The 13,286-nt window shown below is 41.4% G+C and overlaps 1 protein-coding gene across 1 annotated transcript in view; it reads left to right on the top strand.

The window, feature by feature from the left end:
- Window positions 1-13,286, top strand: part of GPC4 (glypican 4) — a 104,544-nt gene that overhangs the window by 67,474 nt on the left and 23,784 nt on the right. Inside the window, exon 3 of the mRNA XM_067548020.1 lies at window positions 7,992-8,383. Within this exon, the coding sequence (XP_067404121.1) occupies window positions 7,992-8,383 (392 nt within the window). The remainder of the gene's footprint in view (window positions 1-7,991; window positions 8,384-13,286) is intronic.

Here is a 13,286-nt window from a genome sequence, read left to right as displayed (position 1 = left end):
CTGTAATCACAAGACCAAATCACCATATGGGACCAGACAGATGTAAAGTGCATAGTGGGGTGAAGTGATTGTTCCGTCCATGGACTCCGAAAGAGAAGTAAAGCTATCGAACGGATTCTGCTGACTAGTGCGAAGTTCATCATTTGTCCTCCATGTTACACTGGTGAAACCGAACCTCGAGTTCCCCCGTGCTTTGTAGTGCATGTGTGGGAGCATCCAAGCACAAAGGTCAAACCTCTGTAGCACGGTGTCCTTAGCATGTTCCAGTTTGTATATTAAATGCTTCCTTGGACATCAACCGTATCCCAATCCTGGAAGATTATGGAGCATGACCTCGGACTCTCATTCTGCTCCTGACAGCAGAACCAGATTGTATCTGTGACGTGATGGTGTTACGCTTCCTGTCCAATGAAGTAGGCTGCCCCATGGCTACTGTCTCTAATCAGATGAGGTTGGAGTCTCCTTTAATGAGAACAGTATGGTTCTTTTAATTCAAGCTGGTAGTCCACACTTCTGTCATAGCATTCATTCCCAAAGGAAATTCAAGAAATATTCCTCCTTTGGTTAAGCATCAAAGGAGCACTGATGATCTCAGGGCAGAGAAGTCTTGTCTCCTGTGTCGAGATCTGCTGGACGGCCATTAGTTCACCAGATTCTGCATACTGGTCGTCCAGTCTTAGACAATGCCACTTCCTTTGTTTTGTTGGAAGTCTTCTCTATGTCTGCACGCCCAGAGGAAGATGGAAATCATATTTATATATACACTCTACCTTGTTCTGGATGTGCATATTTAAAGGATAATTCTGTTTCCCACCCTGGAGGCACATCGCAGTGAAAATCCCATTGAAACGGATCTGAGTGTCTTAGCAGGAAGAAGAAGATGTATCCATGCTTACCTGAAAACGTCTTTTTTTTTTGCATACTAAGATTCACAGATTTGGCCCACCCTGGAGACAAACGGGTTATCCAAAAATAGATGTGGAAATTGACAACATCAAAGGAGTTGGGTTTGTCGCTATCCTTAGACGGAATTTACCATGCTCTGCAGTAGGAGAAATTGTTTGTCCCCTGACCCCCATCCCAAGTATATTTAACACCATCTGTAATTCAGGAAGGTAGATTTGAATGATCGTGGCTGGGAAAGTTCTATTTTCGAGGGAACTTCAGGAGATGGGCATTTCCCTTCCGCAAGTGACTGCTGGGTCTGGTTCTGCCCCCAAGCTGCTAGCAGACTGCTGTACCCATGGTAACTGATCTGTGGGCCTTAGTAGTTGAAGAAAGACATTTTTAAGTAAACAGATACATTTTCCTATTCTTCCTTACAGTGCATAAAGGCAGGCAGGAAAGCATTGTTTAAAAAGGAAATTTATTTTCTTCCGGATTTTTACTTTGGAAATATCAGAAATGTCTTCCCTGCTGCTTCGGGATGTGTCAGTGCACTTTCCCCAAATGTTAGTCACTGAAATTTAAATAAATGCTAATGAAAACAAACAGAAGCCAGAGTTCTAAACAATCTGTCTGTAAATCCATTCTCTTTCTATTTCTCCACTTTTCGTCTATTGACTTTTGAGATGTGACCATTTCTCTAGTCATGCAGGATAGGTAAGTCTTACGTTTCTAATGGTTTACTTAAAAAATAGCTTTTTGCTTTTAGGACAACCTTTTTGGGTCTTCATCCGTCACAAATGAATCCCTGCGGCCTACTCCAGCACAGCTGCCATACGTCAGACAATGGTTCTGGTAGCAAAATACCAGTGCCTGATGGCAGTGATGATGCATTCTACCAAAGCAAACTCCCTTTTGCTTCGCCCAGGCCATCTTATCTCATTGAATGTTTAAAGCAGTATTTGCATCCGTAGGCTGCAGCCAAGTTGGTTTGTTAAGTAAATTGTACAACCAGAAGAATTTAGCTGGAAATAAATCTACAGGTGAACGTTTTAAAAGCTTGACAGGCACCGCTTTGATTGATGGTGTGTGCAGTAGTTAAGCTCTATTGACAGTGTAATCATGTGCTTGCCCATAGGTGACAGCAATCAGTAAATCCAGGGCATCGTGCATATTGCATGCCTTTATAGTGATCAGGGCTGCGGTTCATTTATGTTTTAGCAGGTTTGCAGCAGTGGCAGCTCGTGACCTTTTTGGCAGGCGAGGTGCAAATTGCAGAAGTTATTTCCACCCCTGCCCCATGTATAATTAAAAAGCTATTCCCTGCTTGATAATGAAGAAGCAGCAGGTGGACCTGGGAACGACAGACCCACTGCCAGCGCTGCAGCTCCCCAGGCCAGTGCAGGGGTAGAGCACCACGTGGGCCTGGGCCTCGGCAGTGACTCCTGGCACACGTGCACAGGGCCTGCCTCATGAGGGAGGGTGCTGGGACGGCACGGGGTGCAAGCCCCATTCCTGGTCCCCCTGCAGCCTGGGTTTAACTGCTGCAATCCCAAAGAACTGTTTCAAAGTACTACCTTGTCTCCATTAGGGTTGTAGCCACTGATACAGTCGCACTCGTGCCAATCCCTAGTGTAGACGTGTTGCACTGATGTAACTTGTTGTTTTCACCAGAGCAGCTCACCTCTGTTCTGAGCTGCACCCGTGCGAGTCCTCGTTCACACTAGTGCAGCGCACCCTTCATTAGCGGTTTGCACTGGTGTAGCTACTGCAGGGGCTAAGACCCCACTGCAGAGCAGACCTATGTGTAAGCTGTGCACACAACGGCACTGGAGGGAGCAGTAGTGGAGTGAAGTGGATAAAGAATTGAAAACAGCAGGTTGGAGGTGGTACCTTTCTTAACTAAAAACAGAGTTAAACTCGGCCATCGCTCCAAGCATTGCACTTACTTCAGGGCACAGGGAGATGGCAAACCAGCTCCTGGATTGCAGAGACAGGATGTCTGTTTATTCCTTAAAAAGACTGTCGGAGTTTGCAATGTCAAATTCTGATCTTCCTCTCCCCTTGAAGTAATTCGCTTGGATAGAAAACCGGGGAACGCTGCAGCTTCACTTCCCACCAATATTGTCGTCTCCATTTTTGCCAATTCATAGGTGGAGAGGGATAAACTCTCTTTTTTTGTAAATGAAATAAGAGATCCTTTAGGAGTAGAGAGAGCCTGACATCTCACTGGCTAGCAGACCTTCTGAGAGAGCAGAGAAGAATGATTTGTTGTCCATGAAAAATGTTTGCATTTGAGAGCGTTTCACAGGAAATCTGTCAGTGTGATAATTTAATGAGTACAGACTGCTTGCACCACAGCTGTAAAACATGCGTTTACAATGCTGTAAAATGAGAACCTAATCTTTTGTGTGTAGGTTTTGTTTGAGAACAAGTCAATTTCTAACACAAACGAGAGGTGGTAATTTATTTTGCCGAGCAAACAGTCAAGATTGAAGAGAGGAACCTGCCATTTCTTTTCTCAAGGTTGCAAGGTTAACTCTAGGTTATGCTGCAGTTTGTTAATCAGTGGATAGCTTATTTCTACAAGAGGCAGGATTAATATTTAACTAGTTGTAGTAAATTGCTGTTAGGGAGACCGTTTAAGAACTAGAAAAAGAACTGCGGAAGACGGGACTTCCCTGACTATTGCAAAAATCCTCACCCTTTTGCAGGGAGAGAGAAAAAGCTGAATGTTTCCCGTTTTCGATCCAAACTAATTACTTCCAGGGGAGAGGAAGAGCAGAACTGTGCATTGCAAACTCTTATGTTTTACTCGCTGCTGGCATGAGATATATCTTTAATTAATCCTCCGCTGCTAAATAAATTACACTGCTAATACCATGGGCCTGGCACAAAAAGGCTGAAAAGAAAACGTCTCTGCTAAAACGTTATAGATGTTCTCAGTTCCTTAGTCTCAGGAACTTCAATGGCTATCCAGCTGGTACAGCAGCCGCAGTTACCCTGTAGTTTGTTCTTGGTTTCATCCCTACGTCTCCTGTCACTGCCAGCCCTCTGACATCTTTCCTTCCGTTCTCTTTACAGCGGTGTTCGTCATCCCTCGTTCAGACTGGCTTCTTACGTTGTTCCTTCTACTGTACCCTCATGCGGTTCAGCACCTCCGTTGTCATAAGTGAAGCTCAGTGTCATCAAAACTGCTTCCTTGAGCCTCAGTGCCTTTAAACCAGCCTATGCTCCCAAATGTCTAATGCGCAACCCGCACTCTAAATATACATGTAACCAAATACTAGGGCATGCCTGGGATTGATTATTTGTGGCTGCAGAGCCCTTTGTTTTGCAGGACTAGCCACTCAATCAGGGATTCACGTATCTTAATATGTGACATCTGTTGCTTTTATCTTTTCTCTTGTTAATGCCCTTTAATTGCGAGGCAGTCCATTAGTTTTACATGGGCAACTTAGCGTCCAAAGTATCTGTTGAAATTTCAATAGGTCTCTCAAGGCCATTTTTTTCCAGAGCTGTCATCTTGTTTTAGGTCGCTCTGCATATATACCAAGATGATATTCACGAGGGGCTCTGTTGTGGATTTCGTTGCGGTAGGTGAGGCCTGCAGTTGCAGCCTATTCATTCCAGCGTTCTCGCTCAGCCATCGGGGTGGAATAACCCACAGATACGTTTTCCCCCTATTTCTACCCACCCCTCGCGCCACTTAGGGCTGCCGTGTCTGCGGGTTCTGCACACGCCGATCTTTTGCTTCTCATGCTCAAGCCGAGTGCTGAAAGTTGAAGTGCAGCCTTGTAAGGACTCTGGATTTTCAGTGCCTGTCCTCTGTTTGTCCTGCTCATTTAGAAATGGCAGTGTAGAATGGCGTATTCTGGGGATGCTAAATGTTAGTCAGCATTACAGACAATAAGAAAGCTACCTGCACTGACTCAGTGCCTTTCAGTTGAGGATTTCAACACTCTTCATGGAAGTGGTTGGTTGGTGTTTGGAAATGTACTACTTGTAGTGTTGCGGTCCTCTCATTTCCTTTCTTCACCTTCCTTTTAGCCAAGGGAAAGTTATTACTGTTTGGAAGGTTGCAGCTAGGCAGGCGTTTGCTGCTAGCTGTGATTACATTTCTCATTCTAATGGATGTAGCTGGGAACAAAACCACCTGGATTCTCCCCCAAGTGGAAACAGTTGCATGTTTCTGAACTGCCGTATGCCCCAATGAGACAAGACTTGAAAAAATTCTGGATATTTCTAAAGAAATCCAGCTTCAATTTGGAGTGTGAGAAATAAAATGAATTTGAGCAGGAGAATAAGTAGGCCAAGCTGGTATGAATTCATCAGTGATTTTTTTTTCTGGCTCAGAACAATCCTCTGTGTTAGGGGTGGCCAAACCATGGCTGGTGAGCTGCATGCTGCTCTTTTACAGTTAAAGTGCAGCTCGCGGAGCCCCCTATTACGCCCCCTCTTTCTCCACCTACCAGACTGGGGTGGGGAGCTTGGAGCTTCTGCCCTGCGGCCGGATGGTGGGGATAGAGGATTCTGCCCAGTGGGGAGGGTTGGGGGGGTGGGGGAGGCAGTAGGTTTGGCTACTCTGTGCTCATTTGATTGAAAGTTGGAAACATTTAATGGTTTCTAACACGCGTAATTTCAGAATCACATACTTCTTTGAAGAATTTCCCGATAAATGTTAGCTAGGTGCCCAGTCCAAGCATATTTAAATATACAACCAATCTGGTGATTTCAAAGGATCTGGAAAAATCTGAAGGAAAGGAGGAAGTAAGCTTTCAGAATGATTAAGTGAATTAGAAATTAATATGCAGCACCAAGCTAATCTTTATAGTATAAACTCAACTGAAAAACCTTCCTAGACAGGAAATGCCAGTCATGGGAACTAAAGTAGAGATTCCTGCTGATATTGGACAGAGAACGTGTCGGGGTTTTGAAATCAATCTCTTCTTCGCTGGATCATTTCTCTTCTACTCCTAAGAGGCTACATTATGTACAGCTATGTCAACCACCAAGCCCCATGACTTTGCTAATAAGGAACTCAAAGAATGTTTCCGTTTTCCCCAAAAATGTTCTGTGTGTGTTCGTCTTTGTTTGTACTGGAGCACTTTGAAGAATAAAATTTGAACTTCGACATACTTGTTACATTTTAACAGCGTTTAAATTCAAACCGGGCCAAAGATATTTTCCCCCCCCTCCTTTTAACAGCTTCTGACTCTAAATGTTATTCCTTTGAGGATTAAAACACAGAGGCGTGCTTTATTAAAATTATTTATTGAATGTGAGTCACCAGAAAGCACAGGTCAGAATTGCAAATATCCAGTGGCATGTGTTAAAGAATAAGTCCCCTTGTGTTTTATATACAGTGTTATGGGAAACGGCTTGAACCCCACCCAAGAGTTCCAAAGGTATTTACCATACTGCTCGAGTTTAGGGCTATAGTCAGTGCACCCAGAGGCCATCTTGAAGTTCGGATTTAAACTCATGTCTCATATTTAGCTATTTTTATTAGAGACTTGAGGTTCTTCTTTATCAACTTTGCAAACTCCTTCACCGATTTGCTTGGGGCGAGTAAAATTATTTTTGACAGGTGAGTAAAATATCACTTAGTCTTTATTATACTCAGTCATCATAGTAAGGAGAGGACAAGTAGATGTTTGACCCCTAGCAAATTATCACAGGCATTTTACGTAGCTCCTTTACGGTATATAGGCATCTGTCTCCATGTAAAACGCAGTATTGTCACAGAATGGCCAAAACCAAACAGATTTTCACCCCCACACACACTTTTCCCCCTACATATCCCTATTCAGACCTTCGAGGCAAACCATTTGCAGTGATGTCACTCCTTGATCAGACCTAATAAAAGCCATGATTTCCTTTTCTTCGAACTCTCTCGCCACTTACTCAGCAACAGATTTGCTTTTGATTGGTCACGATAGCTATATGTTGTAATGGGACCACATGCCATGGATCCAAATTGTATAGCATGGTATGTTTTTATGTAACTCATAACCTTAAGTGATGTGAAGGCTTCTCCATGCCTACTGAGGTTTCTGTATCACTACGTCTGCGGGGCACCCTTCCACTTCCCCCAAGTTAGGGTTGGTAAGAGAACACACCTTCTGTCAGGCTTACAGAAAATTACAGCTTCTCAGATACTGTGCTTGGTATGAAAAAGAGGAGAATTGAAGCTCTCCAAAGCTTAGAATACCACCTTGTTCAGGCATCCCGGTCCGTCTCACATGTTAAGCCATATCGGGCCTGCACGGTATTTGGATGAGAGACCTGTACAGAACACCTAGGAAGTGGTGATGGTGATTCATTACACTCTTCTTTTGAACCAATGGATATGTATGCTGCCTTGAGACACTAAACCGCTGGAGAGGCTGGCTTTGGATGAGATTAAACAAAAGGTCCAGTCCATTTGCTGTGGTTAAAAATGCCCTGGCACTCGTTGTAAGAGTAGAGGGTATAGCCTTTAACTCCTATGCCAGTTCCAACTTGTATCATGGCATCGTTTTTTGCATTATGGTCACATGTGAAAGCCCCAAACCAAATCGGGGCCCTAAAGATCTTAGTCTCAGAATCAGAAGGCAGTAAAAGAACCCCAAATGTATTGAGCTTTTTTAAAAAAATCTTACTTAAAGAATCTCATTATTTTTGCAGCCTGACTTTTTCTTTTTTTTCTTAAACATTTGGGGTTGGCAATACTGAAATGTAAAAACCACTTATTATGGACACCCATTTTGTGTGTGTGTGTACACTTCATGATAGTCCATGTTTCAAAACAACTTTTTGAAATACTGCAGTGTTTTTCCAGTTTGCTGGCCTTTTGTCTTGGTATTAAATTATGCATGGAAAGAGATTTGAGTCATCCACGTCTTATCATTGATCAAATATGAACAAAAATTATGAGAAATAAGAACATTTCTGAAGGAGAACTTTCAGCACTTAAGTGATGTTCCACTGAGCCCTTTTAGCTTTCAATTTAATTTGTGTTATTGTCGTTGTTGAATTACAGAAGGAAATATTTGAAAAGCTTGTGTAACTGAAAATGATTAACCTGAAATTGTTTACTGTATGTTTTCATTTATCTTTTTCAGAATTCTTCAAAGAACTTCTTGAAAATGCGGAGAAATCCTTGAATGACATGTTTTTGCGGACGTATGGGCGTTTATACATGCAGAACTCTGAACTATTTAAGGATCTCTTCATAGAGCTGAAGCGCTACTATGTGGGTGGAAACGTAAACCTGGAAGAGATGCTCAATGACTTCTGGGCGCGTCTCCTGGAGCGTATGTTTCGATTAGTGAACCCACAGTACCATTTCACAGATGAATACCTCGAATGCGTCAGCAAGTACACCGAGCAGTTGAAGCCATTTGGAGACGTACCACGGAAGCTTAAACTACAAGTGACGCGAGCATTTGTGGCTGCGCGCACTTTTGCACAAGGCCTGGCAGTGGCAAGAGATGTCGTTACCAAAGTGTCTGCGGTGAGCTAAGTTTGATACTTACTCTCATCCCAGGAGCCTGGTTGGCAGGTGTTGGGGTGTGCTCATGATGGTCCCAGTTTGGCAAAGCACTTAGGTGTGTACTTGCCGTTAAGTCTATACATAAAAACTTTGCTGGCTCAGGTCCTATCTCTTTGGAAATGGACAAAAAATAAATCCCATCTTTCCTGGAGGGTAGAGGCTGAATGAGTTACTGAGTTAAATGCTGTCATAGTCTAGGGATATTGGCTGCCTGGCAGTAATTTTAGTATTACCAGGTAATTCAGATTCAAACAACTGATGTTGTCTAGTCGGCTTCTTGTAGTGCCTCTGAAACCCCTAGATTAGGTTCCGTGCAACAGGCACAAGTGGCAACTAAAAGGAGTGCTTGAAACAAAATTATTTGTATCATAAGGTTTCTGAAATTCCACTTCTTGCATCACTCTGAAGCCTAAAATGTCTGTTGTATCAGTGTGAAGTGATGGAAACAGCTACAAGCATGGTTCAGTCATCACTGGGTTTTGCGATCTGATACAGTTCACCGTTTACGTTTTCAGCCATGTTAAGCATTTTTACACGCTTGACTTCACTGTGTGACGCTCAGGCTTTCAGCTACTTGTTATTTATACTGTGATAACGCCTAAGAATCCCAGTGATCAATGAAGACCCCATTGGTAGGTGAGTTCAAACACAGTATGTGTCACTTTGAACTCCTTGAGTAGAATCTCTGAAGGAATTCTTTATCTGCAGTGGAACAAAAATGTAAACAAATCTCTTACTTGAATATCTTATCTTGTATAAGAATTTATAAATTCCACTTGTGCATCACTTTCAAACATTAAATGACCGAAACAGTTCAATGAATATTTCCATCACCTTCCATAAAACACTTTGGAGTGGTTAAGAATGCTTTTTGTATTGAATCTGACTTGTTAGAGGAATCTCGTAAGGTGATCGTGTATAATAACAAATACCGGTGATTTCAAGTTAAGTGTAAATTCATTTCCCAGGAACTGGAAAATCTAATATCAACACTTAATCACACAGGGGAATTCTGTTCCCATCAACCTGGTTACAAAGTGCCTGATAAACCAGACTGAAAGCTAGTTAAGATGCAAAGCAAGTCACAGGAGTTTGAACCACACTATAAGTGACAGAAATTTTTTAAAAGCCTCTTGAAATATCCTGCAGACTTTTTTAAAAGTGCAAATACAGTATTGGAGGCAATACCGAATATTCTTTAAGCGAAGTAATCATTCAAATTGCTTTTACTTACAAGAACAATATTAATATACAGCAACCTAACATTTGCTTCTATGCTCATTTTTCTTAGGCAAAAACCAAACAACCAAAACTCACTTAAATATATTCCACCGTGTGTGTGTGTGTGTGTGTGTGTGTGTGTGTGTGTGTGTGTGTGTGTGTGTGTGTGTGTGTGTGAGAGAGAGAGAGAGAGAGAGAGAGAGAGAGAGAGAGGCGGGGGAAAGGTTAGTAAGGGAACATCTTGGTTTCCAGAGGGGGATTATAAATAAATAACAAGCAGTTTTACTTATTTTGACATCTTGAAAGTGTCTCTTTGTACCAGAAGATTAATACTATATATACATTTCCCCTTGGCGTATACCACTTCTTTCACGGAACGATGCTTTGCTGCACATAGCTCTACAATATGTAGACACTTCTCAGTTGATGATAAATTACATGCAGTCATTTATGAGAGTCAGCGTAGGAAATAAGTGCTATTCAAGGCCTCCTGTTGCTTCAGATGAAAAGTCCAAGGACTGAATGGGGTGGGGGAGGACCGAGGTTCCTTCTCTTCTTCAGGTCACGGGTGAGGTATGTTGACTAGGTAGGATGGAGGGAAGCTTCCAAGTCTGCTACCTGTGCTGTGTTGGCCGAGGACTTCTGTTGCTGTCATTCTAGCATTTTTCAGTGTCACTAAATTCGCTGTGAATGTTATTTAGGGATGGGGGAAATGGTTTCCCTGTGTATAGTGAAGATAGTTAGCATTCTATACTTAGGTTAATTCCAGTGGGAAGTCTATGAGCTAAAAAGTGTGGTATAGCTGGTTAAGGAGTTGAGGATGACAACCTAACGTGATAGACCGTAAATGTGCCTGAGTGACAGATGTTGTTTATCTTTTATATTCTATCGGATCAGAATCGATCAGAATGTCTTATGACTCAACTCCGTGCAACCACGGCTACAGTTCCTGCATCTGTTGTGAATCAAGCTCTTGAACTCAAGGTGGCGTCATGAATTTTTGCCTTTGAAGCTTCTTGAGTATAGAATTGCATTGAATTCTAGAATTAATTGCTTGAGTTTACAAGGTTAAGCAGGAAAATATTCAGCTGCAAAAATAGTTCTCCCCAGAGAATCACCATTGGGTTACATTTTAGAAGTTCCCATTGTAAATTGTACAGCAGATTTCCTTTCATAACCAATGATAGCAATCCATGCTGATGAATGCCTTTCTGGGCAATTCCAAAGTTGTATGGTTAGCTGCAATGATTCAAGATGGAATACCTTTGATTGGTGATATTTTGGTCTCTTCAGCGGAAATATAATTTGTTTCTACAACATGGGGTAGAAAACTATATGAAATAAAATATTTTTGTGATATGTTTTCATAACATTTGGTGGCTTTTATTTTGTTTTCCACATTATTTATAGATTAATTCAACATTACTAAGCTCTATATAATTGCTCCGTTAGTTTTATTGTTTGTCTAGTGTTTTACTAACTCCAGAAGATGGGGCATTTGTTTATAATGTGAATTAAATTGATATCTGAGGGTTAAATCTCTTCTATTTTTGCTGAACAAAAATGGCCAGAGTAGTGAAAATTAGTGCTGCTTTTTATCGTTTTTTTGTGTGTAACCAGTAAGTTGGAAAAATGTTTAGATGAATATTCTCCAGATGAGAGAGAATTACCATTGTGAAGTCCAGCTGTTTTCTCTTCCACATAGTGTTGTAGACGAGAGCAAAGAGACCTTTACAGTAGTGTGGACTGGATGATTTTTTTAAAAACTCGGTAATTTTCACATATTTTTGAAGGAAGAAACATGAATTTGGAATGTGATTGTCTTGGGTGGAAAAGAAAAGAGGTAACATTGAAAGGCTCCAAATACATTAATTTATTTTAAGCTAAAATTTAACAAATGAAGAAAATTAGTAAATACAAAAAGCCATATCCTGCTGTTCTAATATAGCTATGATAGTATCTATGTCCATTTTCACAGGAGCACGTTTCATCCTTGTTGTAATGTGTAGTTTAAAGACAGAAACCATAAAATAATCTCCAAACTGTACGTAAGAAATGCAAGTGATGCGTCTTCTTCTAGAGTTGGAGGGCTTCACCGCTGAAGATTACGTCCTGTGAGCCCAAAGTACAAAATTTCCTGAATATGCTCTGAACAATAGCAAAAAAGAATTTTAGCAGAGAAAAAAGTCATGTCATTTCTGCCTTTCTGGGTGTAGGCAGATGTTTTACTCTGCAGTTGATTTTCACCAGTTTGCCTATTAACGATTATAAAATCAGGCTTCTGATCTTTTGATCAACTCTCTTGAAGACGGGTATGTTTCTCTCTATCCACACTTCCCCTTAGCAGTGGAGGGAGGGAAATCTAGCCATTATGCAATGACTTGGGTATTACTGAACCCTTGACAAGCATTGAAATCAACAGGGTTAAATTGCTACCAAACCTTGACATTTCCTGCCCTAACCAGGAGGGCTTTTTTGGGGGGGGAGGGGCGAAGAGGGGAAAATGTATAAGCCAGGAGTACTGAGTGACTAAGGAGGACTAGAACTTGATATTTTGTCATTCATAAACTTAAGAAATGTTCCCCTAATTAATAACACATGGTGCGCACACGTTCGTTGTTGTGCTAAACATCTTTGTGTTATCCAGCACGTCTTGTCATGGTTTATGATACTTTGCTTATTTACCAGTTTGCTTGTGCAACTTTGCCTTCAAGGGCAAAGTGCAGGGGGATTTTAATACTTTGCCCGTGGCTACATGCACTGTGAAAATGAACAGCTAGTTAGCCAGAGAGAGTTCAGTGGCTGAGCTCTCACTGGCATGATGCGGGGTCAGTTTAATCCACAGATTAAAAAGCAAGAAGGGTTTTAGATACAGTCTCAGAAATGAGGATGTATTAGAGGCCTGAGGATAAAGCTGAATGAGGTGCCGGTACCAAAATCATTGTTTGCAGACACTGAAGAGCTGAATTCCCTAAAGTATCAGGGTTTAAAGTTGCTCTGTTGTCTCATATATAGGGAAACTACGGCTGTGTGTCCAAGAGCTTGTTCAGAAATATAGACTTTAAACAAATAAAACTGAAGAGTTTAAGAGAACCGATCTGTTGGATATGTCTTAATCCCTTCTAAAAGATACTTGAATGATACCCTTGCATACATTTTTCATCCAGCCCTTAGCTAAATTTATCACCCTCTCCATTTTTTTTTTTTTTTTTTACAATGAATTCAAAATGATTTAGGAAGTTGCTTCAATAAAGACATGGTATCCTGAGGCATAGTATATTTGATTTATAGTATATCTTCTTTATATTGTACCTGAGGAAAAATATTTTTCTCCTTACTTGGTAATCAGAGAAGTAATTTAGTAATTTGCTAGTTTGGCTTTCCAATATTTGTTTTACAAGAGAACTGGCTGATCAAAGTTGTACGTTAGTGTCTTTTATCTGAATGTTCATGTGCCATCAACTGTATTTTTCTGAGCTGTGCTCCTGCAGCCTCTGCAAATTTGCACTGATATACCAGTTTTCCAGCATTTGCCTGCCACTGTGGAATGTGACCTTTCCAATGTTTGTGGTAAATTATGAAAACGGAATACGTGCTCATATAACGTTTCAGCTGCAAATGTTTATGCTCTCGGAGTAGCAAG

This window comes from Emydura macquarii, unplaced genomic scaffold (assembly GCF_026122565.2).
Source record: "Emydura macquarii macquarii isolate MOO-44397 ecotype Brisbane River unplaced genomic scaffold, CSIRO-AGI_Emac_v2 contig_1253, whole genome shotgun sequence".
NCBI lineage: Eukaryota > Metazoa > Chordata > Testudines > Chelidae > Emydura > Emydura macquarii.
This window is presented reverse-complemented; position numbering and strand designations above follow the sequence as displayed.